General features: G+C 66.5%; 1 protein-coding gene across 2 annotated transcripts; it reads right to left on the reverse strand.

Moving 5' to 3' along the window:
- Positions 1-351: 351 nt before the first annotated feature.
- SNX8 (sorting nexin 8) lies at positions 352-20,962 on the reverse strand. 2 transcript variants are annotated; one of them, XM_084886260.1, is made up of 12 exons: positions 20,839-20,962; positions 9,844-10,034; positions 8,550-8,667; positions 7,870-7,991; positions 6,559-6,639; positions 5,927-6,087; positions 5,155-5,287; positions 4,448-4,516; positions 3,346-3,492; positions 2,755-2,901; positions 1,515-1,663; positions 352-490 (listed from the first exon to the last, which is right to left on the reverse strand). In XM_084886260.1, the coding sequence occupies exons 1-11, from the start codon at positions 20,930-20,932 to the stop codon at positions 1,553-1,555; spliced, it is 1,374 nt and encodes a 457-aa protein (XP_084742386.1). In that variant the 5' UTR covers positions 20,933-20,962; the 3' UTR covers positions 352-490; positions 1,515-1,552. The 2 variants fall into 2 exon arrangements, with proteins under 2 accessions (XP_084742386.1, XP_084742385.1); XM_084886259.1 differs by having other exon boundaries at positions 2,755-2,904.
- Positions 20,963-21,777: the final 815 nt, after the last annotated feature.

Consider the following 21,777-nt stretch of genomic DNA (forward strand, 5'->3'; position numbering starts at 1 on the left):
ACACTGAGACCCTTCCTTTGTGCGGGGAAACCCGGGCACGGTCGGGGCCAAGGCTAAAGCCCTGGTCTAACCTGCCCCAGGCTGGTCGCCCTCCCTTCACCAGAGAGGAGGCGCGCCACCCGCTCACACACACTCACAGCCTCACCAACTTGTATAAATACGTTTAATAAGTTTCCACGTTCATTTCGTGGCGAAAACCTGGGAATGTGGGCCGTCTGTAAACACTCCAGCTGGCTGTGGCAGTCACTGATTCGGCCGTAAAGTGCTTCCCTCGCCGGCTGACGCAGGAGGGGCCGCTGAGACCGCCCTCAGCGCCAGCGAGGCCGCACGCCTCCAGCGCCGCGTCTGGGCCCAGTGGTGCCGAGTGTCTGGTTGCTGCTGGGGGAGCTGGGCGCGGGAGGGAGTGGACAGTCCAGCGTGGGCAGCCCCTCTCCCGCCGCGGTCCTCGGAGCCTCCCTCCGGTCAGTCCACACGCCACGAGGAAGTGAGGCTACAGCAGACGAGACCCGAGTCAGGCAGGCGCCCGGGAGGCGGGCTCCCCCCGATGCTGTGATCAGCCAGAGCCGCCTCCAGTGCCTGCCCCGTGGGGTCCTGTCTGCTGTTCACAGACAAACTGGGCACGAAGCACCACTCCCACCCAGAGCTGCCGGACACCACCCCTGGGCCCTGGGGGAGGGGGGCATCATCCCCTGGGCCTTAGGCGAGAGCAGGGGGGAGGGGGAAGGGCAGGAGAGGCTGGGAGGAGGGTTCTAGTCCCCAGAGCAGTGAGGTGGTTTGAAGGGTTAACCACAGCAACAGACCCTGGTCCACCGCCTCCACCACAACAGCACCCGCCTCCCTCCTCACTCCTCCCCAAGCACCAAAACAGCATCAACCCCCAAAAATGACAGAGCGGCTCCGGGCACCAAGCAGACAGCACAGCACGGCCTCAGCACTGCAGTCAGTGGTATGGGTGTGGGCCTGTGCAGGGGGGACCAGGACACTGCCCTGCAGGCCAACCCCAGACCAGGGCCCCGCGCTGGGCTTGCCCCAGGAAACAGTTTGCGCCAGGGACCCCGGTGCCACTTCCCTTCTGGCTCCTGCTGTAGCTCAAATGCTCTCGCACGGCCACCCACCCGGGCTGCCAACTGACCACAGGGTGTGCGGGCTGCAGGGCCAGGCCTGCCCTCCGTGGGTACCACCTCCTCTGCTCAGCTAATGCGCCCATCATCTCACTGTCACTGCACACCGGGTCCCTGCACACACCCAGGCACCATCTGCTGGGAGAACATCCTTGCCACCTGCCCTCTGGTGCCGGGAGAAAACCACTCCAGGGCATCTGAACTCTCCCACCCCCAGACTAAGGCCCAGTGCTGGGGCCAGGACACATGGCATGACCCCCAGCAGACCCCTCGTGCCTCAGCGTCAGCGGACGCTCAGACCTGGGGCCTGTCCCGGCCCTGCTCCCACGAGGGGAGGTGGAGCCCCGGCACCGGGTCCCGGCCGCCACGCTGACGGAATTAACCAGGACACACCGTGGAAAGAGGTTTCCGTGGGGGCGCGGTCCTCGGCACTAGTGAGGAGACAGGCCGTCCCGCGGGGACCGAGGCGGGGTCAGGGCGCTGGCGGGTCCCGAGAACAGGCAGTGCAGCTTGGGCTTCAGGTCGTTCCACACCTTACTCATCTGCGGGAGGGCACAGGGTCAGCCGGCCGCACCGCCCACGCTTCCCAGGTGCCGGGGAGGGGACATGCCACCGCTGGGCGTGTCTCTGCCCCGGGGCTGCCCTCCCCACTCCGTGTCACCGCCCATTCCTCCACAAAGCCCACGAGGGGTGGCCCGAAGCCAGAGGTGCGGGTGGCCAGCCCCTGCCCCTGCACAGGGCTGAGGGCGCAGGCTGCTGGTCACGGGGTGTTAGGAAGCACCGTGTCCTCTCCAGCGCTCTCTAAGCCAACACTGCACAGCCTCCTCCAGGGACCACACAGGCGATGAGACGGGAGGAAGGGCCTGCGGCCTGCCCACCGGGCCTGCAGCGCCCAGGGGAGGCAGGGACGCGGAGTCCAGGTGGCTGCACGTGGCCCAGCCCCGAGTGCCCTCGTCTGGGTAGGAACTCTGCACCCCAGGAAGTATCGGCCCACCAAGGCCCTGAGCACGCCGTGAGGGCAGGGATCGGGGTCAGGGTCTCGGCAATCCCGAGCCTCAGACCCTGCCGAGCCAAGGAGCTGGGGGGGCCGGCAGATGCACCCACTCAGGAGGAGGCTGCGCCCCAGGGCTAACAAGGGGCGTGGAAGGACCCAGGACAGAAGCAGGGCTGTGGACTGCAGCGGCCAGCTCCTCGGCTTCTCCAGCCCCGGCCAGGCAAGGACCCGGGCCACCGAGGGCAAGGGGCCGCAGGCGGACGGAGCGAGGGCCGGTGGCGCTGGGTCATTGGAACCAGCAGGTGTGGCCGCAGCCTCCACGCCACAGGGCACCCCATCTCCCACAGGCTCAGGGGCCTACCTGGGGATGACCGAGCGCTGGGATGCCCCACACGTGCCCCTCCTCACCCTCACGCCCGCCTCAGGTCTGGGACCTGCGCTTATGGCTCCTGGTGTCCCCCAGGAGGCAGGGTGTTCCCGTGTCCTGCTCCGCTCCCCCTCGCCCCTCCCCCGGAGTCAGCACGGCCTCAGCAGCACCCCCCCCACCAGGCAGGAGATGTGCCCACGTCAGCCCCAGCTCTCCCGCCAACGTCCAAAGGAGCTCCAGGTCAGGGGCCCAGCGGCGGTGCGGGAGCCCACCTCCTTGTGGCCCTGGATCTGGGAGCTGACAAAGGCCCCCAGGATGTGGGAGGTGAGCGGCAGGTAGGCGTGGACCAGCTGCGTCTCCTGGTGCAGGCAGAACAGCGAGAAGTGGTTCCGCAGCTCCATCGTCTGGATGGCGTTCTCCTGCTGCAGACAGAGAGCCTCCTCGCTCCGGCCCGGCGGGGGCCGCCCACGCCGCCTCCCCGGCCGCCCCCTGCACCTCCGTCCGGCCCGGCCCGGCGTCAGAGGTGCCAGAGCACCACAGAGCCCCAGTGTGGCTCTGGGTCCAGCAGAGGAGGTCCAGGCCTCTCCTCCTGCCTCCCCCCCCCCCATTCCTGTGCACAGCACCTCCACGGTGCCCCCCAGGACCGAACCCCCCACACACAATGCCCCCCGTCATGCCTCCGAGCCCGAGCACCTCCATGATGCTCCCCACCATGCCCCCCCAATGCCTCCATGCCTGAGCACCTCCATGATGCTCCCCACCATGCCCCCCCAATGCCTCCACGCCTGAGCACCTCCACGGTGCCCCCCAGGACCGAACCACACACACACAATGCCTCCCCGCATGCCCCCGCGCCCTCGCACCTCCATGATGCGCGACTCCAGCTGCTCCACGGACTCGGGCTCGTGGCTGTGCACGGCGGCGCTCATCTGCCGCTTCATGAGGCTGTACTTGTGCAGGGCCCGCTGGTGCTTGTGCAGTACGCCCTTCTCGTGCCGCTCACACAGGTCCTGGGGGAGCGAGAGCTGCAGCCGCCGCAGGAGGGCGCCCCGCTAGCGGCTGCCCGCAGGAGGCCCCCGCGGGGAGGACCGTCAGTGCGGTGGCCGTCCTGTGTGCGGGCCTTCCTCCTGCCAACGGCTCACACCGGCTCACTCTTGCGCTGAAGGAGCTCCTGGCACAGAGCAGCGCGGGTGGGCCCGGAGGGCCACAAGCTACACCCCGGGAAACACCGCGTGGCCAGCGCAGGGGTGACATCGGGGCCGGACTGGCATGCTGCCCGTCCCGCCAGCAGAGGGAGGTGCACGGGCCTCTCCCAGGGCCCTGCCCCTTCCCAGCAGAAGTCTGGGGAAAACCAGCCTCACGGGCACCAGGCTGCGGCCCCAAGGCCACCTGCCACCAGCCCTCTCGCTGGAGGAGCCTTTCCAGAACATTCCCCCAGCACCGGCTCCGAGCTCAGCACCAAGGGCTCCGTCACGGAAAGACATTCTATCAGGAAGCCCCACAGGCAGGGCCGCCCCGCAGGGCTGAGGCCGGCACCCCGGGCGCTCCACCCCGACAGGCGAGCTCCTCTGCACAGGGCAGCCCTCGCCTGCTCACGGAGCCGACCAACCCTCAAGGCACACATGCACGCATTCACATGCATACACGCACACACACACACACACACACACACACGTGCGCATGTGCACACACATGCATGCACGTGCAAACACGCTCACACGGAGACATATACATAAACACACATTCAGAGGCATGTACACGCACAGAGACATACACACAAACATGCATGCCCTCAGACACGCAAACACATACGCGTGTAGGCAATCACACATGCATATGTACGTGCATGTGTGAACAAAGACATACACATGCACACACTCACAGACATGTGTATGCACACATGCACATACACATGTGAACACATGTCCACGCACAAACGTGCACACAGGTACAGCTGAGCCTCACCTTGTAAGCCTGGAGCAGGTCCAGGAAGAGGTTCAGCTTCTCCACCACGGTGTCCTCCTCCTGTTTGCCCTGGGGAGCAGGCTGCTCAGCTGGCTCCAAGCATAGGGCCGGGCCCTGCCCCCGAGCACATGTCCACAGGCCCCCACGGCAGTCCCAGCTCCGGGCAGGAAGCCATGGAGCCAGCAGTTCGAAGAGAACAGGGGGCCTCACCCCCCGGCCCTACCCCCACCCCATGTGCTCACCAGCCAGCACGTGTCCCCCTCCCGCGCTCCAAAGCCCACGCAGCCCACGGGCCCCGGAGAGCCGCCCGCGCCGCCCTCCCAGCAGCTCCCCAGGAGTTAGAAGCGCAGCTCCCTGGGTGGTAGCCAGCCCTCCCGGCTCCCGTCAGACACACAGCTCCCCAGGGGGTAGCCAGCCCTCCCGGCTCCCGGTCAGACACGCAGCTCCCCAGGGGGTAGACAAGCACTTCAAAGCAGCATCAGTGGCTCAGAGCAGAGCCGGGAGCCGGAGCCGGAGGGCCCACTCCTCGCTCCACATCAGGGCGCCCTCCCCCTCTCCAGGGCGGGACAGCCCCAAGGCCGAATCAAAAAAGAGGCTGAAAATGACCCAAAGGGGGACTTCCGTCCTGCACGGGGGCTCAGGGCCCCCCAGGCCCCGAGGCTACCTGGAAGAGGCGACAGGGGCGGGCGGGCGGCACCATCCCTCACCTGCTGCGCAGCCTTGTCTGCGAGCACAGCGAACTCCACAGACAGGCCCTTCAGCGCCTGCTTCAGGGCCCCCCACGTGCTGCTGCTCAGCGCGGCCCAGGAGGGGAGCGGGGTCGTGTCGGACCCTAAAGCACTGGAGAAAGAGCAACAGGAGACGCTCAGGGCGCGGAGCTGCCAGCCGTCCAAGCCGGCACCGGTTCCGCCCAACCCAGCCCGCGGGAGGTGGGGGTCCCCCCCCGCCCCCCCCCCCCCCCCCCCCCCGCCCGTCTCCGACCGGCACCCTGGCTGCTCAGGGCTGCGGGAAAGAAGGGTCTCAGCCCAGAATGCTCTCCCACTCCTCCCACGGCCTCTGTGGGCCAGGCAGCCTGGAAGCCAGTTCCTCTGTGAAGGTGGAGTCCGGGGAAGACCTCGAGGGGGGGCAGCCACAGCCGCCATGTCCCTCCCAGTCAAACCCATCTGAGGTCTGACCCTGACAGTGGGGAGATGGCTACGAGGAGGAGGTAGCGCCGTGGTGGGAACCCATGTCTCTGCCTGATTCCCCTCCTCTCCTCCAGGCAGGAGCCCAGGTGCCCCCCCCCAGGAGCGACAGGTCAGAACAGGGCGACGGTGGGAGGCCTAAGCCCACCCCAAAGCCTGAGCCCCCGCCCTCTCGCCCCCGAGAAGCCCCGGGCCTGCCTCAGCTCCTTCCCGAAGACGAGCAGGTTGTGTGTGTGTGTGTGTGTGTGTGTGTGTGTGTGTGTGTGTTTGCCCCGCGGAGCCCCTGGCCACCTGCCTCAGCTCCTTCCCGAAGATGAGCAGGTCGGCGGCGTTGTCGATGGCCCTGGCCGCCATGCGCTCCGCCCGGTCGCGCAGCTTGTGGAAGCTGTTGTAGACGCTCCGCACCAGCTCCCGGCTGACCGCGAACTGCGTCTGGATGTCCGCGGGCAGGAAGTCCTGGCGTGAGAGGCAGAGCGTGACCGTGAACCACACTGTACGCCTTTCAGCCAAGGACACGGCTCCCAGATCCAGGTCACATGGACACCGGCCCGGGCCTGCACCCCGGTGTGTGTAAGAGAAACAAACATCGCCACACACAGATTATAGCACACAAAGCACACGTCATACAGCACATGGCACACACATTACACACAGCAACCTGACACACAAGGCACACGGCACACACAGCACACACAGTGCACACTGCACACGTTGCACACAGCACACCGTATGCACAGTACACACAGCACACATGGTGCACACTGCACACAGTACACACAGCACACAGCACACAGCACACATGGCACACATATCACACACGGCACACGCAGTGGGCGCAATGCGAGGCACAGGCGGGTCTGTGTCCCCTGCAGGCCTTCGGTGGGGGGAGACGCTGGGTCACGGGGGCCGACCCCGCCTGACGGGTACCTTGGCCCGTGTTGCCAGCTTGCAGTTCAGGAACTCGTCTCCCACACACTGCGCCGACTCCTTCAGCTTGCTCTGCACGTCCTGCGGGAGGAGAGACCGCTGACTCCGGCTCCGATGGCCCGATCCGTCCACACAGGGCTCAGCCGCCCGAGGCAGCGCTCCCTGCGTCCGCCCGGACGTGAGGACTGAGAACGCGCACTCTCCCGCTGCGCTCCAGCTGAGGGCTGCTCCCAGCACACACACCCTCCAGCCGGGCCTCCACCCACACCCGGGGCGGCCGCACCAGGGACAGCGATAGGAGGGAAGCTGCCCCGGCTTCTGACTGAGCCTCGTCTGCCGCCGCCCAGCCGGGGCCCTATGGCGTGGCGCCACGCGTGGCCTTCCTTTAAAGTGACCACATCGGCCAGCGCGGCTCCATGGTGAGCGTCCACCCATGAACCAGCAGGGCACAGGCCCGGGCTGCGGGCTCCATCCCCAGGACGGGGCGGGCAGGAGGCAGCCGGTCCATGATTCTCTCATCACTGATGTTTCCATCTCTCTCTCCCTCCCTCTCTCAGAAATCAATGGAAGTATTTTTAAAACATAAACACTTTTTCACACCCGAAGTCTCCTCCATGAGCCTCTAGCGCCCGCCCTGCACCAGCTGCGGGTCCCACGTGCACAGAGCACCCCCATCCCCACAGGCACCCAACCCCACCAAGTCCAGATGGAGGAGCCTCCAGCACCTCAGCCACTGCCCTGTCCCCGGGCAGAGAACCCGGCACGGACAAGGGCGCAGGCGCGCGCTCAGGGGGACTCACGGGGCCGGGCAGCGAACCCGGGCAGAGAACCCGGCACGGACAAGGGCGCAGGCGTGCGCTCAGGGGGACTCACGGGGCCGGGCAGAGAACCCGGCACGGACAAGGGCGCAGGCGCGCGCTCAGGGGGACTCACGGGGCCGGGCAGAGAACCCGGGCAGCGAACCCGGGCAGAGAACCCGGCACGGACAAGGGCGCAGGCGCGCGCGGAGGGGTACTCACGGGGCCGGGCAGCGAACCCGGGCAGCGAACCCGGGCAGAGAACCCGGCACGGACAAGGGCGCAGGCGCGCGCGGAGGGGTACTCACGGGGCCGGGCAGAGAACCCGGCACGGACAAGGGCGCAGGCGCGCGCTCAGGGGGACTCACGGGGCCGGGCAGCGAACCCGGGCAGAGAACCCGGGCAGAGAACCCGGCACGGACAAGGGCGCAGGCGCGCGCGGAGGGGTACTCACGGGGCCGGGCAGAGAACCCGGCACGGACAAGGGCGCAGGCGCGCGCTCAGGGGGACTCACGGGGCCGCTGAAGGACAGGAACAGCCTGAGCACCTCGTCCTCGGAGAAGGGGGGGTGCCGGGCCACCAGGTTGATGAAGCGCTTCAGCGCCCTCCTCCGCGCCTCGATGAACTCCCTGTCGGCTGCGGGCACAGTCGGTCACACCCGGGGTCCGGCGCCGCCTCTGGCGGGGACCCCGCGCCTCCCGAGCACACCACGCGGCGGCCAGGCAGAAACAGGCCAGGCAGAAGGGCAGGGGCCTGGCCCTCACCTGGCCCCGGGGAAGGCAGGTGCAGCCGTGAAGACGGGCCTTTCCCATCTCCTCTCAGACTCGGGTCGGATTAGCGCTCCCCACGCTGAGAACCCACCCCTCATGGCCGTGCGGCGGCTGAGGCCCCGGCTTCCCGGGAGCAGGCAGGGCAGGCAGCTCGGGCCTCCCTCAGGAGCTCCCGCACGTGCTGGCCGCGGCCAGCAAGCAGCTCGGGGTCCGCTCCTCCCCCGGGGCACAGCGGGCCTCCCCGGCCCGTCACCGAGCAGAGGGCCCGCAGAGGCCAGGGTCCACGCCGCCCGCCCGCCCGGCGCTGAGGCCCGGGAGCGGATCACCGAGGGGCAGGTGCTGTGCCGGGGAGACGGCCAGAGGGAGGGCGGGCCCAGCACGCGGCAGCCCCTCCGACGCCCCTCCCGCGCAGGCCCGGCCGTACCTCCCAGCATCCTCTTGGGCGGCAGGGCAGGCACCATGCGGTAGGGGAACTTCTGCAGCAGCAGCGCGTGGAAGACCACGAAGTCGTTGTACCGTCTGTACACGGAGGCCCGGAAGCGCTGCAAGGCAGGGCCGCCTCAGCCGCGGCTCCAGCCGGTCACCGCCCAGCGGGACCGCGGAGGGACACCCCTCCCTCCGGCGCCCGCCCGCCCGCCCGCCCCCCTCTGGTAACGCAGCCCTGCACGCTGCGCCCCACGCCCTGAACTACGTCATCGGGTCCCAGAGACCAGACTCCTTAGGGGTCTCATCCGGAAACGGGGCACAGGAGGACCGCGCGTTCTTTATTTATTTTCTTTAATCCTCACCTGAGGATATTTTTTTTAAATATATCTTACTGATTTTTTACAGAGGAAGGGGGAGAAATAGAGAGTTATTGTAGAAACATTGATCCGCTGCCTCCTGCACACCCCTTCCTGGGGATGTGCCCGCAACCAAGGTACATGCCCTTGACCGGAATCGAACCCGGGACCTTTCAGTCCACAGGCCGACGCTCTATCCACGGAGCCACACCAGATAGGGCACCCGAGGATATTTTTTCTGTTGGTTTTCAGAGAGAGTGGAAGGGAAGGGGAGAGACGTCATACGCATTTGACCAAACCCACAGCTCCGAGGGCCGTGGGCTGCAGCGGGGTGACGCGGGCGGGTGTCGCCGAGGAGGCCACGCACAGGGTCAGCCGTGGAAGCACCGCGCCTGCTGTGACCCAAAACCACCCCAACCAGGACGTCTGCAAGAGCACTGAGAACGTATGTGGGGGGGGGGGAGCATTTGGGGTGTCCCCTCCACTTTGGGACCCTGCCAATGAGACTGCTAGGAAGCAGCGAAGGGATGCAGAGGGGCTAGGCCACAACCAGACAGAGCCCTGCCCTGGCCGGCAGCCCAGTGGTTGAGCGCCGGCCCCTGCACTGAAGAGTCCCAAATTCAAAGCCCAGTCATGGGCGCGTACCTGGGTGGCAATCCACTCCCCGCCCCTGGCCCGGGTGCCTGTGGGAGGCAACCAGGCAACCAGTCAGTGGCTCCTCACATCAATCTCTCTCTCTCTCTCTCTCTCTCTTCCCCTCTCCTCCCTCCCTTCCTCTCTCTCTGAAAAGCAATGGAGAGAGTATCCTCAGTGAGGATTAACCCAAACAAAAAAGGACACAGGGACTCGCCCCGGCAAGGCCACGACAGCCTGGCTCCCTGCCATCCCCGGGCCCCTCCCGAGCCGAGCCCAGGCCCCCGCCCGCCGCCCCGGTACCTGGCTGGACACCTCGTACTCCACATGCTTGAGGAAGAGGCCCTTCTTCTCGGGGATGAGCTCCACCTGCACGGCGTCGCGGGCCAGCAGCTCCGGCAGCGTGTGCGACAGCAGCAGCGGGTTGCCCGGCGGCACCTGCATCCGCCTGGGGTCCGGGTCCCTGGGCTCGCCGGCCGGGGGCGGGGGCAGGCCTGCAGGGGAGGAGGCGACGCTCAGTAGGACCGGCCACTCAGAAAGGTGGGCTCCCGCTGCTCTCGGTCCCCACTCTCAGGGAGCCCAGCACCCGCAAACCCCACGCCCAGCTGGGTCACACCCATTCATTCTCGCGGGAGGGGCACTCAGGGCCAGGCCCTGCTCTGAGGGCCCGCCTGCACGCAAACCGGGACCCGCCACGTCCCGTTTCTACACGGGGAAGGGAAGGGCAGTGACATGGGACGGGCTGTGCGGAGGCCCTTTTCTCCGGTGGAGGCAGGGCGGAAACAAGAGCCGGCCACGTGGCCACGTGGCTGCCTGCGTGTCCGTTTCTACAACAAGCACCACCTTCCGCTGTGAAACAGTCATTCACATGTCAGCCCGCTCACACGCATCGGGCCCTCCGGCAGTCCCCGCCGGGCCTACGCCCTCCAGGTCTGCACCCTCCAGGTCTGCACCCCATGGTCCGGCTCCAGGGCGTCGGCAGTGACATCTGGGACCCGCTCCTCGGAGTCCAAAGGGCCAGGAACGCAGGTTTGCCCAGTGAGCCGTGCCGTCACGCATGCCCTCACTTTACGCCAAAGCCAACTCACTCAGCAAATGCTGCCGGGGCAGAGGTCACAGGCAGGGGGTGGGGGGACCGCTCTGCCCAGAGGGCACAGGCCGGCCACTCACAGGCAGCCCTGCCCAAGCGGGGCGGCACTGCGCACTGGATCCCTGACGCTGATGGCCAGGTGCTCCCTGGGCACTGCCCGCTGGCAGGGCCCCTCTGGGTGACGACGGGCCACTGGGTGCCACGGGCAGCTGAGGAAATTCTGCCCGGGATGCGGCTCTGAAAACAAACGTCTTCCCTCTTTTATTTTCTTAATCGGTCTCAGAGAGGAAGGGAGAGGGAGAGGGAGGAGAAACATCAATGAGAGAGAATCACTGACCGGCTGCCTCCTGCACGCCCCCTGCTGGGGGCCGAGCCAGCAACCCAGGCCTGTGCCCGGACCGGGATGGAACCCTGACCTCCTGGTTCACAGGTCCCCGCTCAATCCGAGCCCCGCATGCCGGGCAGGACTCTGAGTTCCTAACGAGTTCCTCTGAGTTCCTCTCCTCCCTCTCCCAGGTGAGGCTGCTGGTCCAGGGGCACCGCCGAGTCACTGCCACAGGGCGAGCGGAGGAAGGGGACTCAATGCCCATCTATGGAGCGGGCGCTGGGACTGGGCGCCGGGGACGCCGGGCGCTGGGAACGCCGGGCCCTGGGAAGGCCGGGCGCCGGGAACGCCGGGCCCTGGGAAGGCCGGGCGCCGGGAAGGCCGGACACTGGGAAGGCCGGGCGCCGGGAAGGCCGGACACTGGGAAGGCCGGGCGCCGGGGACGCCGGGCGCCGGGAAGGCCGGGCCCTGGGAAGGCTGAGCATCGGGGACGCCGGGCCCTGGGAAGGCCGGGCGCCGGGAAGGCCGGGCGCCGGGAAGGCCGGGCCCTGGGAAGGCCGGGCCCTGGGAAGGCCGGGCGCCGGGAAGGCCGGGCCCTGGGAAGGCTGAGCATCGGGGACGCCGGGCCCTGGGAAGGCCGGGCGCCGGGAAGGCCGGGCCCTGGGAAGGCCGGACACTGGGAAGGCCGGACACTGGGAAGGCCGGACACTGGGAAGGCCGGGCGCCGGGAAGGCCGGGCGCTGGGGACGCCGGGCGCCGGGAAGGCCGGGCCCTGGGAAGGCCGGGCCCTGGGAAGGCCGGGCGCCGGGAAGGCCGGGCCCTGGGAAGGCCGGGCCCTGGGAAGGCCGGGCGCCGGGAAGGCCGGGCACTGGGAAGGCCGGGCGCCGGGAAGGCCGGGCCCTGGGAAGGCCGGACACTGGGAAGGCCGGGCGCCGGGAAGGCCGGGCGCTGGGAAGGCCGGGCGCCGGGAAGGCCGGGCGCCGGGAAGGCCGGGCGCTGGGAAGGCCGGGCGCCGGGAAGGCCGGGCCCTGGGAAGGCCGGACACTGGGAAGGCCGGGCGCTGGGGACGCCGGGCGCCGGGAAGGCCGGGCCCTGGGAAGGCCGGGCGCCGGGAAGGCCGGGCACTGGGAAGGCCGGGCGCCGGGAAGGCCGGGCCCTGGGAAGGCCGGGCCCTGGGAAGGCCGGGCGCCGGGAAGGCCGGGCCCTGGGAAGGCCGGGCCCTGGGAAGGCCGGGCGCCGGGAAGGCCGGGCACTGGGAAGGCCGGGCGCCGGGAAGGCCGGGCCCTGGGAAGGCCGGACACTGGGAAGGCCGGGCGCCGGGAAGGCCGGGCGCTGGGAAGGCCGGGCCCTGGGAAGGCCGGGCGCCGGGAAGGCCGGGCGCTGGGAAGGCCGGGCCCTGGGAAGGCCGGACACTGGGAAGGCCGGACACTGGGAAGGCCGGACACTGGGAAGGCCGGGCGCCGGGAAGGCCGGGCGCTGGGAAGGCCGGGCCCTGGGAAGGCCGGACACTGGGAAGGCCGGACACTGGGAAGGCCGGACACTGGGAAGGCCGGGCACCGGGAAGGCCGGGCGCTGGGAAGGCCGGGCGCCGGGAAGGCCGGACACTGGGAAGGCCGGGCGCCAGGAAGGCCGGGCACTGGGAAGGCCGGACACTGGGAAGGCCGGGCGCTGGGGACGCCGGGCGCCGGGAAGGCCGGGCGCCGGGAAGGCCGGGCGCCGGGAAGGCCGGGCGCCGGGAAGGCCGGGCGCCGGGCACCGGGAAGGCTGAGCATCGGGGACGCCGGGCGCCGGGCAGGCCGGGCGCCGGGGACGCCGGGCGCTGGCACTCCCTCCCGGTGGGAGAGGGGACGCAGACGCCGCGCTCCCCGAACACCGCGAGGGGCAGCCCCGCCTCCTTCAGCGCGTGAACGTTCCCTCCAGGCTCACGAGACCGCTTCCCCTCGGTTAGCACGTCTCCGAGGACTGTTGTTCGGAACGGACATGACACACTGTTCTCAGGAAGTGGAAGCAGACGCTTCCTCGTCCTTATCGCAGCCTCCGCCTCAGAACCGAGGGCTCAGCAGTCAGAAGGGGTGAGGGGGCGCGGACACCCGGTGCCGCCCGCGGGGAGCACGGCGGGAAGCAGCCGCCCCTCCTGCAGCGGCTCTCCGAGAACCCCCCAGCCCCTGCAGGACCCCGAACTCCGGGCTCAGTCACAGACCCACCCTGCCAGCCCCACAGCCTCCACGCACTCCGGTGACGTGCCGCTCGCTCCCTTTCCCCGTAGGAGCTCACTGGTGTGACGCTACCGTTTCCTGGGATCCGGGCTGCCATCGTGTCCTGGCCATAACATGTGCTTCCAGCACCCAGCGTGTCCGCACGACCACGCTTCTCTGCCCACGTCTCCCGCCACAGCAAGCCTCCCCTCGAGCCGCTGAGACAGTCGGAGCCCACAGGGCTGCTCCGTGGGCCTTGCTTCCAATGCGCGTCTGAATCAGCTACATTTCAGAACCCTCACCCATGCGGCGTGGATAAGCCATCGCTCACGGCCCTCCGCCTTCCCCGGGCAGCTGAGACCTTCAGCCCCGACAGGCACACAGCTCCCCCCTCCCATGGGCTCCGTCGTCACCGGGAGACCGAGCACAGCGCCCAACACCGCTGACACCGGGCCAGGGCCGGCGAAGCGCCTCGGTGTCCAACCTTCAGGTGTGCGTACCGCCCCTCGCTCACACCCTTCGTTTCATGTGAAGGCACGCTGCTACGAAAGGGAAGCCCGAGGGCTGGACTTTCCCCACCCCACCCTGCCAACCCTACAGCAGCCACTGTGATCCCATTTCAGACAGGAAGCCCGAGTTCCACAGGGGATCGGTCGTCCTGGGACCTGGGACACGTGTGACCACACACTCACACACACACATACTCATGCACTCACACACGCACGCACTCATGCACACACACACACACACACACACACACTTGTGGGAAACCGCCTATGGTCTTCACTACAGAGAAGTGTGGACAAGGAGCCCGGAATGCTGGTGACCCTTGAGCTCAGGCAAAGGTCAGAGCGATGCACCCACTGTTTAGTCCAGACAATAGTAGCTGAAGCAACTTCCCCAGCAGACAGTCACGTCAATCCTTACTGATAACACAGTCTTCCTGTTACTGGAAACTGCCAGCCTAAGGGCTGTGGGTGAATCCCAAACTGAATAAAAGGATGGCGAGGGCGGAGCACACGCAGACTCCTTCCTCTTGGGTTGGGCTCCCGCTTGGTCCCCCAATATTTCCAAATTATTGTTTCTTGTCTCTTTCATTTGCATGTGGTCCCTCTTCCAGAGCCCGAACCCTGAACCATGCAGGACAGGGGACTTCACACACACTCATGCACACTTACACACTCACGCACACACACTCATGCACTCTCATGCACACACACACACTCATGCACACTTGTGCGCGTGCACTCACACACTCGTGCACATTCACACACACACTCACACATACACACACACTCATCATGCACACTCGCGCACACACTCATGCACTCTCATGCACACACACACACACACACACACTCATGCACTCTCATGCACACACACTCATGCACACTTGTGCGCGCACACTCTCACACACTCGTGCACATTCACACACACACTCACACATATTCACACACACAACATTTTCAGGTGGAGAGTGGCTGTTCCTCCCTGAGGGAGAGGCAGGGGCCCAGGCCACAAAGGGGGAAAATCATGGTTTGTTGCTTCAGATGTCAGAGCCGACACCATCACCGGCCAGGGGGTCTGACCCACTGGAGCGCAAGGAGCCGGCAGCTCCCTGCACTGTCACTGGGGAGGCAGTGACTTCCTGCGAAGTTTCGGGGAGACTCCTTTAGCTAATTTGGGGATCTTGGAATAACTTACACTGTAGGAGTTCGAAGTTCAAAACAAAAAAAATTCCCTATCTCTAAGTTCAACCATTTTTGGTTTTGTTCTTAAACCCTCATCCTGGGTCTGGCTGGTGCAGTCTGAAAGTGGCTCGGGTTTTCTAGAATATTCTGACATGAAAGGGGAAACATTCCAAATCCCGATGGGACTGTGTGGATCCCAGGCAGAGCTCGTGCGGACCCTGGGCCCCAACCACATCCGGGCTCCTGCCCGAGCCCCAGGAACCCACAGAGCCCATTTACCACATCCGCTGCCCACGCGGGTTCCCCGGAGGGAGGACAGGACCGGCCTCCCAGCCGCCTGCCGAGTCCACACCGAGTGCAGTCGCCAACCGGAAAGCCTCGCCAGGGGAGCTGGCGTGGGCAGCCTGGGAACCGGGCAAACGTCCCATAAGACCCCTAGTCACCAGCGTTTCCCCGCACAGCTCCTGCACTGCCTGGAGCCTCGTCCTGGTTCTCTGTGCAGAGAAGGCCCCCTTGCCCGGCCAGTGTGGCTCAGTGGTTGAGAGTCGACCCCTGAACCAGGAAGTGGCTGGTTGGATTCCCGGTCAGGGCACATGCCTGGGTTTCAGGCTCCATCCCCAGAGTGGGAGGCAGCCAATCGATGCTTCTCTCTCTCTATCCTCCTCCCTTCCTCTCTCTAAAAATAAAAAAATAAATAGATAAAACACATTTAAAAAGAAAAGAGAGAAGGCTCGCCTCTCCTTGGGGTGCCCGACCTCCAGACTACCCGAGGCCCGCCCTGCACCAACCAGGACTCAGCGGCGGGCGAGCCCCAGCTCCCGCCGCCCTGCGCACTGACCCCAAACTCTGCTGCCACGGTTCCTCCGGGTCCCCCGCAAACCGCCTCGCGCAGCCACGCAGGGTCCCGTGTCTCTCCTGCCCGGTCACTGTTCACACGCACTCCCTTCCCGAAAAGAACGGCGCCTCCAGGGCGGCACACGAAGGCAGCCCCGTGGACCGGCCCGGAGCTAACATCGACCCCGTGCTAACCACAGCCGACGCCGGGCTGGACCCCAGCTCCTCCGTTTTTTTAATATATTTTACTGATTTTTTACAGAGAGGAAGGGAGAGGGATAGAGTTAGAAACATCAATGGGAGAGAAACATCGACCAGCTGCCTCCTGCACAATACCCCAGTGGGGATGTGCCCGCAACCAAGGTACATGCCCTTGACCAGAATCGAACCCGGGACCTTTCAGTCTGCAGGTCGACGTTCTATCCACTGAGCCAAACCAGTCAGGGCCCCAGATCCAGCTTTACCAGCTGTGTGGTCCCAGGGAAGGGACCGGCCTGCTGCATGCCTCAGTTTCCCCACCTGTAACATAAAGGCGATGGGAAGGCTCCAGCCACAGGTACCACACAGGTGTCCGGAAGGTGTGGCTGCCACCATTCCTTGCAAAGCTCGCCCCCATGGGCCTCTCCTACCGCGGCGGCCGCCACCACACAGTCCACCGCGGAGAAGCGTGTCCACACCCTGAGACACAGCTCAGCTTTCACTCCCACAGGGACTCCCCGAGACCCCAGTCCACCGCACCCCCGGAGGCAGAGGCGGTGCACACACCGTCACACAGATCTCCTCATTCCCGCGAGCGGAGAGCGGGCTCCGCCCTCGTGCCCGGCACCGGCAGAGCGGCCAGTCGGGGACAGCCGGCACCCAGGAGTCGGGGCCCAATGATGTCCCCCGGTAAGTGCTTGGCCATGAGCCACCTGGCCCTCCACCACAGCACAGGCCTCTGCCTCCAATGGCAGGTTCAGTTCCCAGACTCTCCTCCTGCTGCACCAGATGCTGGACCCGGAAGCTGCTGGACGCCCTGGCGCCCGGGCCGGGCCACCTGCCCAGACAGACCTCGGGCGGAGCGGCCCTCCTGCTGACAAGCGGCAGGACCTGCCAGGAGAGATGTGGAGACGATACATCTCTTCCCCTCTAATCACCCCCCAACGCTAACTGCTCAGTGAACACGGGGAGCCCAAACTCCCTACAAAACTATTCTTGTGCCCAGCTGATGTGGCTCAGTGGTTGAGTGTCAACCCATGAACCAGGAGGTCATGGTTCGATTCCCACCAGGGCACATGGCAGGCTGTGTGGGCTTGGTCCCCACTGTGGGGCAGCCGGTCAGTGATTCTCTCATCACCAATGTGTCTCTCTCTTCCTCTCTCCCATCTGAGATCAATAAAGCCCCGTTTTTACACACAGCTGGGCCAGGCTGCCGTTGGCAAGTGCTCTCACTGTGCCAGGACCTGGGCTCCCCCATCAGCGTCTGGAGACTGTGAAACGGACAGCATGGGTTTTAGCCCTGAGATTTGCACAAACGCCTGCCCCCGATCTGGCTGGGGTGTCTTACTGATTCATGCCAAGGCCCCCAACACCACCGCGCCTCAGAGGAGAGCGTGAGCACCACGCGCCTGGGTCAGCCCCCCCTGCGCTGGGAGCCTCTCACTACGGGGGACACAGCAGGTCCCGGCCGGCACGTGGCCAGCAGCTCGGGGAGGCGTTTCTCAGGAAGGGGGACGCACGCCCAAACAGAATTCCCCGCCGAGCACCTCTCTCTCCGGCTAACCACAAACTCCGCCAAAATCTCTTCTACACAATCGTGCCCCCGCTACTTCCTCTTTCTCCGAATGGACGCGCTTTACCTTGCAAATCGCGCGTGTGCGTGTGGGTGTGTGTGCTTGTGTCAGAGAGAGCATGTAAAGACAATCCTCCTCACACCCTGCGCCTTTCTGTGCGGCAGACATGCTGGGCCCTGGGACTCAGAGAGCCATCAGCTGGCCCGGAGGAGCCGGCATGGGAGCGTGTGGGAGGCGGGGAGGAGACCGCCGAGAGCCGGCAGAGCTGTGAGCCGAGGTCATGTTCAGTGCAGCTCAGTGGTCTCAACAACCATGTGCAGGCAGGAGCAGGCGGCGCAGAGGGCAGGGAACCGCCCGGGCGGGCGGCTGTGGGCAGCGAGGGGACCGGCAGAGCTCTGACCTTACCCCACAGGCCACCAGGAGGCAGCGGAGTTCTGCAAAGACAAGCGGCTCCAGGGAGCTTCCCGGGGGAATGAATGGAATGCCGCGGGATGCGCTGCTCCGGTGGAGGAAGCCGGCTCTGAGGGCCGGGCTCAGGGCACAGGCCTGCGGAGAGCAGGGCCAGGTGCGCGGCGTGGCCCGTGCAGCGTGTGGTGCCATCGACAGGACAAGCGAGCGCACGTGGCACCGCTCTCTGCCGTCCTGGTTCCACGTCGCAGTCGCCGAGGTCATCGCTTCGAAGAGGCCGCGGGAAAGCACGCACCCCGGGCCCGGGACAGAACGTTCCGCTCCCCGCTGCCTCGATCGTTAGAGCTCCAATAAAACCCACACAGCGCTCGTGTCCAACACACAGAGAACGGCTCCGTAAGTCAGCAAGAACAAGGCTGTCCCCAGGCCAAAGACACGAACAGCCAGTCCAGGACCATCCAAGCTGAAATTATTACGAGAAACTAAACTTCAAGGGGCTAATCAATAGTCAAGGAAATGCCACTAAAAACAAAAGTGAAACACCTTCTTCACGTTTCTAAGTCTGAAAGAAGTTTAAAAACAGGATTTCGTATTGATGAGCTTAGGAGAAAGCATGGGTTTAATCCATTCCCATTACTGTATTACTGTATACACCGGTCATTGCCACCCAGCAGGGAATGGGTCAGGATCCACTGAAACAAAGAGAGTGCAGCCCGGCTGGCGGGGCTCGGTGGTTGAGCGTTGACCTATGAACCAGGAGGTCAGGGTTCGATTCCTGGGCAGGGCACATGCCGGGTTGCAGGCTCGATGCCCAGTGAGGGGCCTGCAGGGGGCAGCTGATCAATGATTCTCTCATCTCAGATGTTTCTCCCTCTCTCCCCCTCTCCGACATCAGTAATAATATGTGTATTTTAAAAAGTGTGCAAACGCTATGGCCCTGCAATCCACTCTTAGAGCATCTAAAGAGTTGGCAGGAGAATGGACCCCAAGACATCCACGGGCTCACCCCCAGAACCGTGGACTCTGTGAGGTGGCATAGTGAAGGGCCCCGTGGAACCCCGGGGGCCCAGTCACATGACCCAGAGTGACACATGAGGACACCGTGGCCACAGCCACAGGAGAACGGGCGCCGTCCAAGGCCACGCAGAGGCCACAGGGAGCTGCCGACCGCCAGGACACGATCCCCCGGCCTCCAGGCGGGACACCTCCTTTCAGCCATCGACCACCTCAGGAAAACCTCCTTTCAGCCATCGACCACCAGGACTGCGAGGTGCCCACGTGTGTGGCTGGAGCCACTGGAGGTGTGGTGACTTGTTACCGCGGCCGCAGGAAGCTGATACACTCCCCTGGGGAGCACGGCGGCAGGCGGAGAGGTGTGTGCCGAGTCCACAGATATAAAAACACACCGACAGGACGGGAAGGGCCACCCCCATGGAGAGCCACGGCCTCCTCCAGCGAGAGGGGACTGCCGTGGGGGCGGGGCGTTAGCTTAAAGGGTCTTCCTTTAAAAGGAAATGTGTCTGTCCATGCATTCCAGTTCAATGTTAAATTCTTAGGAAGGGAGTTACATTCACAAGTTAAACGCCCAAGAACTACAGGACGAGAAGTGCTGAAAACCACAGGAACACAGTACTTTTTTTTTTTTTTTTCTGACAATCCCAACTGCACTTCAGAGACGCTGGCCCGCAGACACCACACCAGAGGAGAGGGAACTGGCCGTGTCTCCACAAACCATAGTGAACACCAACCTCGTCTACAGGGCGAGACAGGCCTCATCCCTGGACCCCGTCCACGCTCCAAGGCCCACCCAGCCTCGACCCCCACCCGGCACGCCCCCTCACCGTGCCCACGCGGGCACCTGCCTCTGAATGTGAGAAAGGTGTGCCCACCACGTCCCCGGCCCCACAGACAGGCACAGGTTTGGGTGGAAGGAGATGACAGGCCACGTCCGCGGCCCGTGGCCCCCCTCGGGGCCCCTGCTGCGGGAACGGCTCTGGGAGTTGGGAGGGCTGCCCGGTCCCCACCGGGAGCCGCCCAATGAAGCCGCCGGCCTCCAGGCGGGCCAGCTGCCGGGAAGCCCCAGGAAGTCACAGAGGGCGGTCACCCCAGCGAACGGCGGCCCTGGGTGAGCCCTGCCTGAAGCACCCAGTGCGGTGCTACCCCCTCCAGGAGGACACCCCCGGGCAAAGGGCGTTCCCACCCGTCACCCACTTCTGGGCGTGCCGGGGCCGAGGGGTCCAGCTGGGCTCATGGTGTGACGTCCTGAACACAATGTTCCAGCAGCGGGGCCATCACATGCTCCCCCCCAGCTCCGGTGGAGGGAGGGCAGCGGGCGGAGGGGGTGAGGGGCTGCTGTCCCACTGACTCACCCAGGGTCTCCCGTCACGTGGGCGGCCCAGGGCAACACCCCCTCCTCACCGGCGGCTGCAGCCTCCCTTCCCCCCAATGAACCCACTGGGGCCTCCAGGACTCAGGGACACCTCGTCAGGCTCCCCAGGACTGTGTGCCCCTCTGCCGAGGAGAACAGCCAGTCACACCGACATCCCCCACGGGGGTCCTCCGGGGGCGGGGGTCGCGGGGGGCACCGGACAGGAGCCGGGAAAGCCCAGCCGCCCGCCGCCTCCCGCGCTCACGCCATCCCCTCAGAGCGCCGAGGCGGACGTGAAGGTCCCGGAGGCGGCCACAGCCCTGGGCCCCCGTGACTGCCGGACCCCGGGCGGCGGCACCCGGAGAGGGAGGGGCGGCGGGCCGCTGCCCGGGCGGCGGGCTCCCCGGAGGACGCGGGCGGAGTGCGCGGCGAGGGGCAGACCCGGCCGGTGCTCGGGACCCGGGACCGCGGCCGCACACCGAGCCGAAGCCACGCGCGCCCCTGGGAGCGGGCGCAGCGACCCGCGGGCGGCCGGAGGTCAGGGGGCCGAGGGCCGCGGGGTCCCGGGGTCGCGGGCCCAGGTGCGCCGCCAGCCCGCCCGCCAGCCCGCCTCACCTGCCGCCGGGAGATCCGCCTCCTCGTCCGCTTCCACCTCAGCCGCTGCCGGGACTGCCGCCGCGGGCAGCGGGTCCATCGCCCCGCCAGTCATGTGAGCGCGCGCCACGTGACTTCCTCCGGCCCGCCCCGCCCACTCCGATCGCCCCGCCCACTCCCCCGCCAGCTCCCTGTCTGGCCCCGCCCACTCTCTGATCGCCCCGCCCACTCCCCACGGCTCTCGGCTGGCCCCGCCCCTGCCACGCTTTCGCCACGCCCGCCCCCACCTCGGTCTGCCCGCTTCGGGACTGGCCCCGCCCACGCCCCGCCCCCGGTTGGGCCCCTCGGCCCCGCCCCAGCCACGCGGCCTGGGCTGGACCGGCGCTCGCCGCCCTCCTGCGAGCATCGCTCCTCCCCGCGGGCTCGCCGGCGCCGTTTCCCGCCTGCCCGCCCTCAGCCACCCACCTGCCCTCCCGCCCACTCATCAACGCTCAGCCCCTCGCAGCTCCCTCGCCATTTCCTTTCTCGCCGACCCACGCGCGCACCTGTGACGCACTCGCTTGCTCCTCCACCCACGCGCACCCCGTCCTGCCCGCTCATTCACCCTCATTCATTCACGCGCTCGCCCACTCATTCATGGCTCACTCTCCACCCTCCGCTCACCCAGGCTCCTGGCCGCCGTGCTGGCGCTCAGAGCACAGAGGGGCACCAGGTGCCTTCCGGGTGCTGAGGACGGACGGACAGAGGGACCGGGACCGGAATGGAAGAGGCGCTCTGGCTGTTCCCTAACGGGGCTGCGGGGCTGCAGGGCTGCGGGGCTGCGGGATCACCGCAGAGGAGGGTCCCTGCCCTCAGGATGAGCGAGCCCTGATGGGGTGGACCCTGACCTGGTCCTGGAGGGACAGGATGAAGGAAGGAGGGGAGGAGCAAAGGCTCTGAGGCACCACAGAGCTGCAAAAG

Source organism: Pipistrellus hanaki (genome assembly GCF_964339955.1).
Source record: "Pipistrellus hanaki genome assembly, chromosome: 5".
NCBI classification, from domain to species: domain Eukaryota; kingdom Metazoa; phylum Chordata; class Mammalia; order Chiroptera; family Vespertilionidae; genus Pipistrellus; species Pipistrellus hanaki.

What these genes read in the sequence shown, in the direction of transcription:
- SNX8 (XM_084886259.1), bottom strand. Translation starts at nt 20,932, where the DNA reads ATGACTGGCGGGGCGATGGACCCGCTGCCCGCGGCGGCAGTCCCGGCA. An exon ending in ACCTGCTCCAGGCTTACAAG is followed by an intron (nt 3,493 to 4,447) that starts GTGAGGCTCAGC and finishes TCGCTCCCCCAG; the next exon opens with GACCTGTGTGAGCGGCACGA. An exon ending in TGGAGTCGCGCATCATGGAG is followed by an intron (nt 2,905 to 3,345) that starts GTGCGAGGGCGC and finishes CTCTGTCTGCAG; the next exon opens with CAGGAGAACGCCATCCAGAC.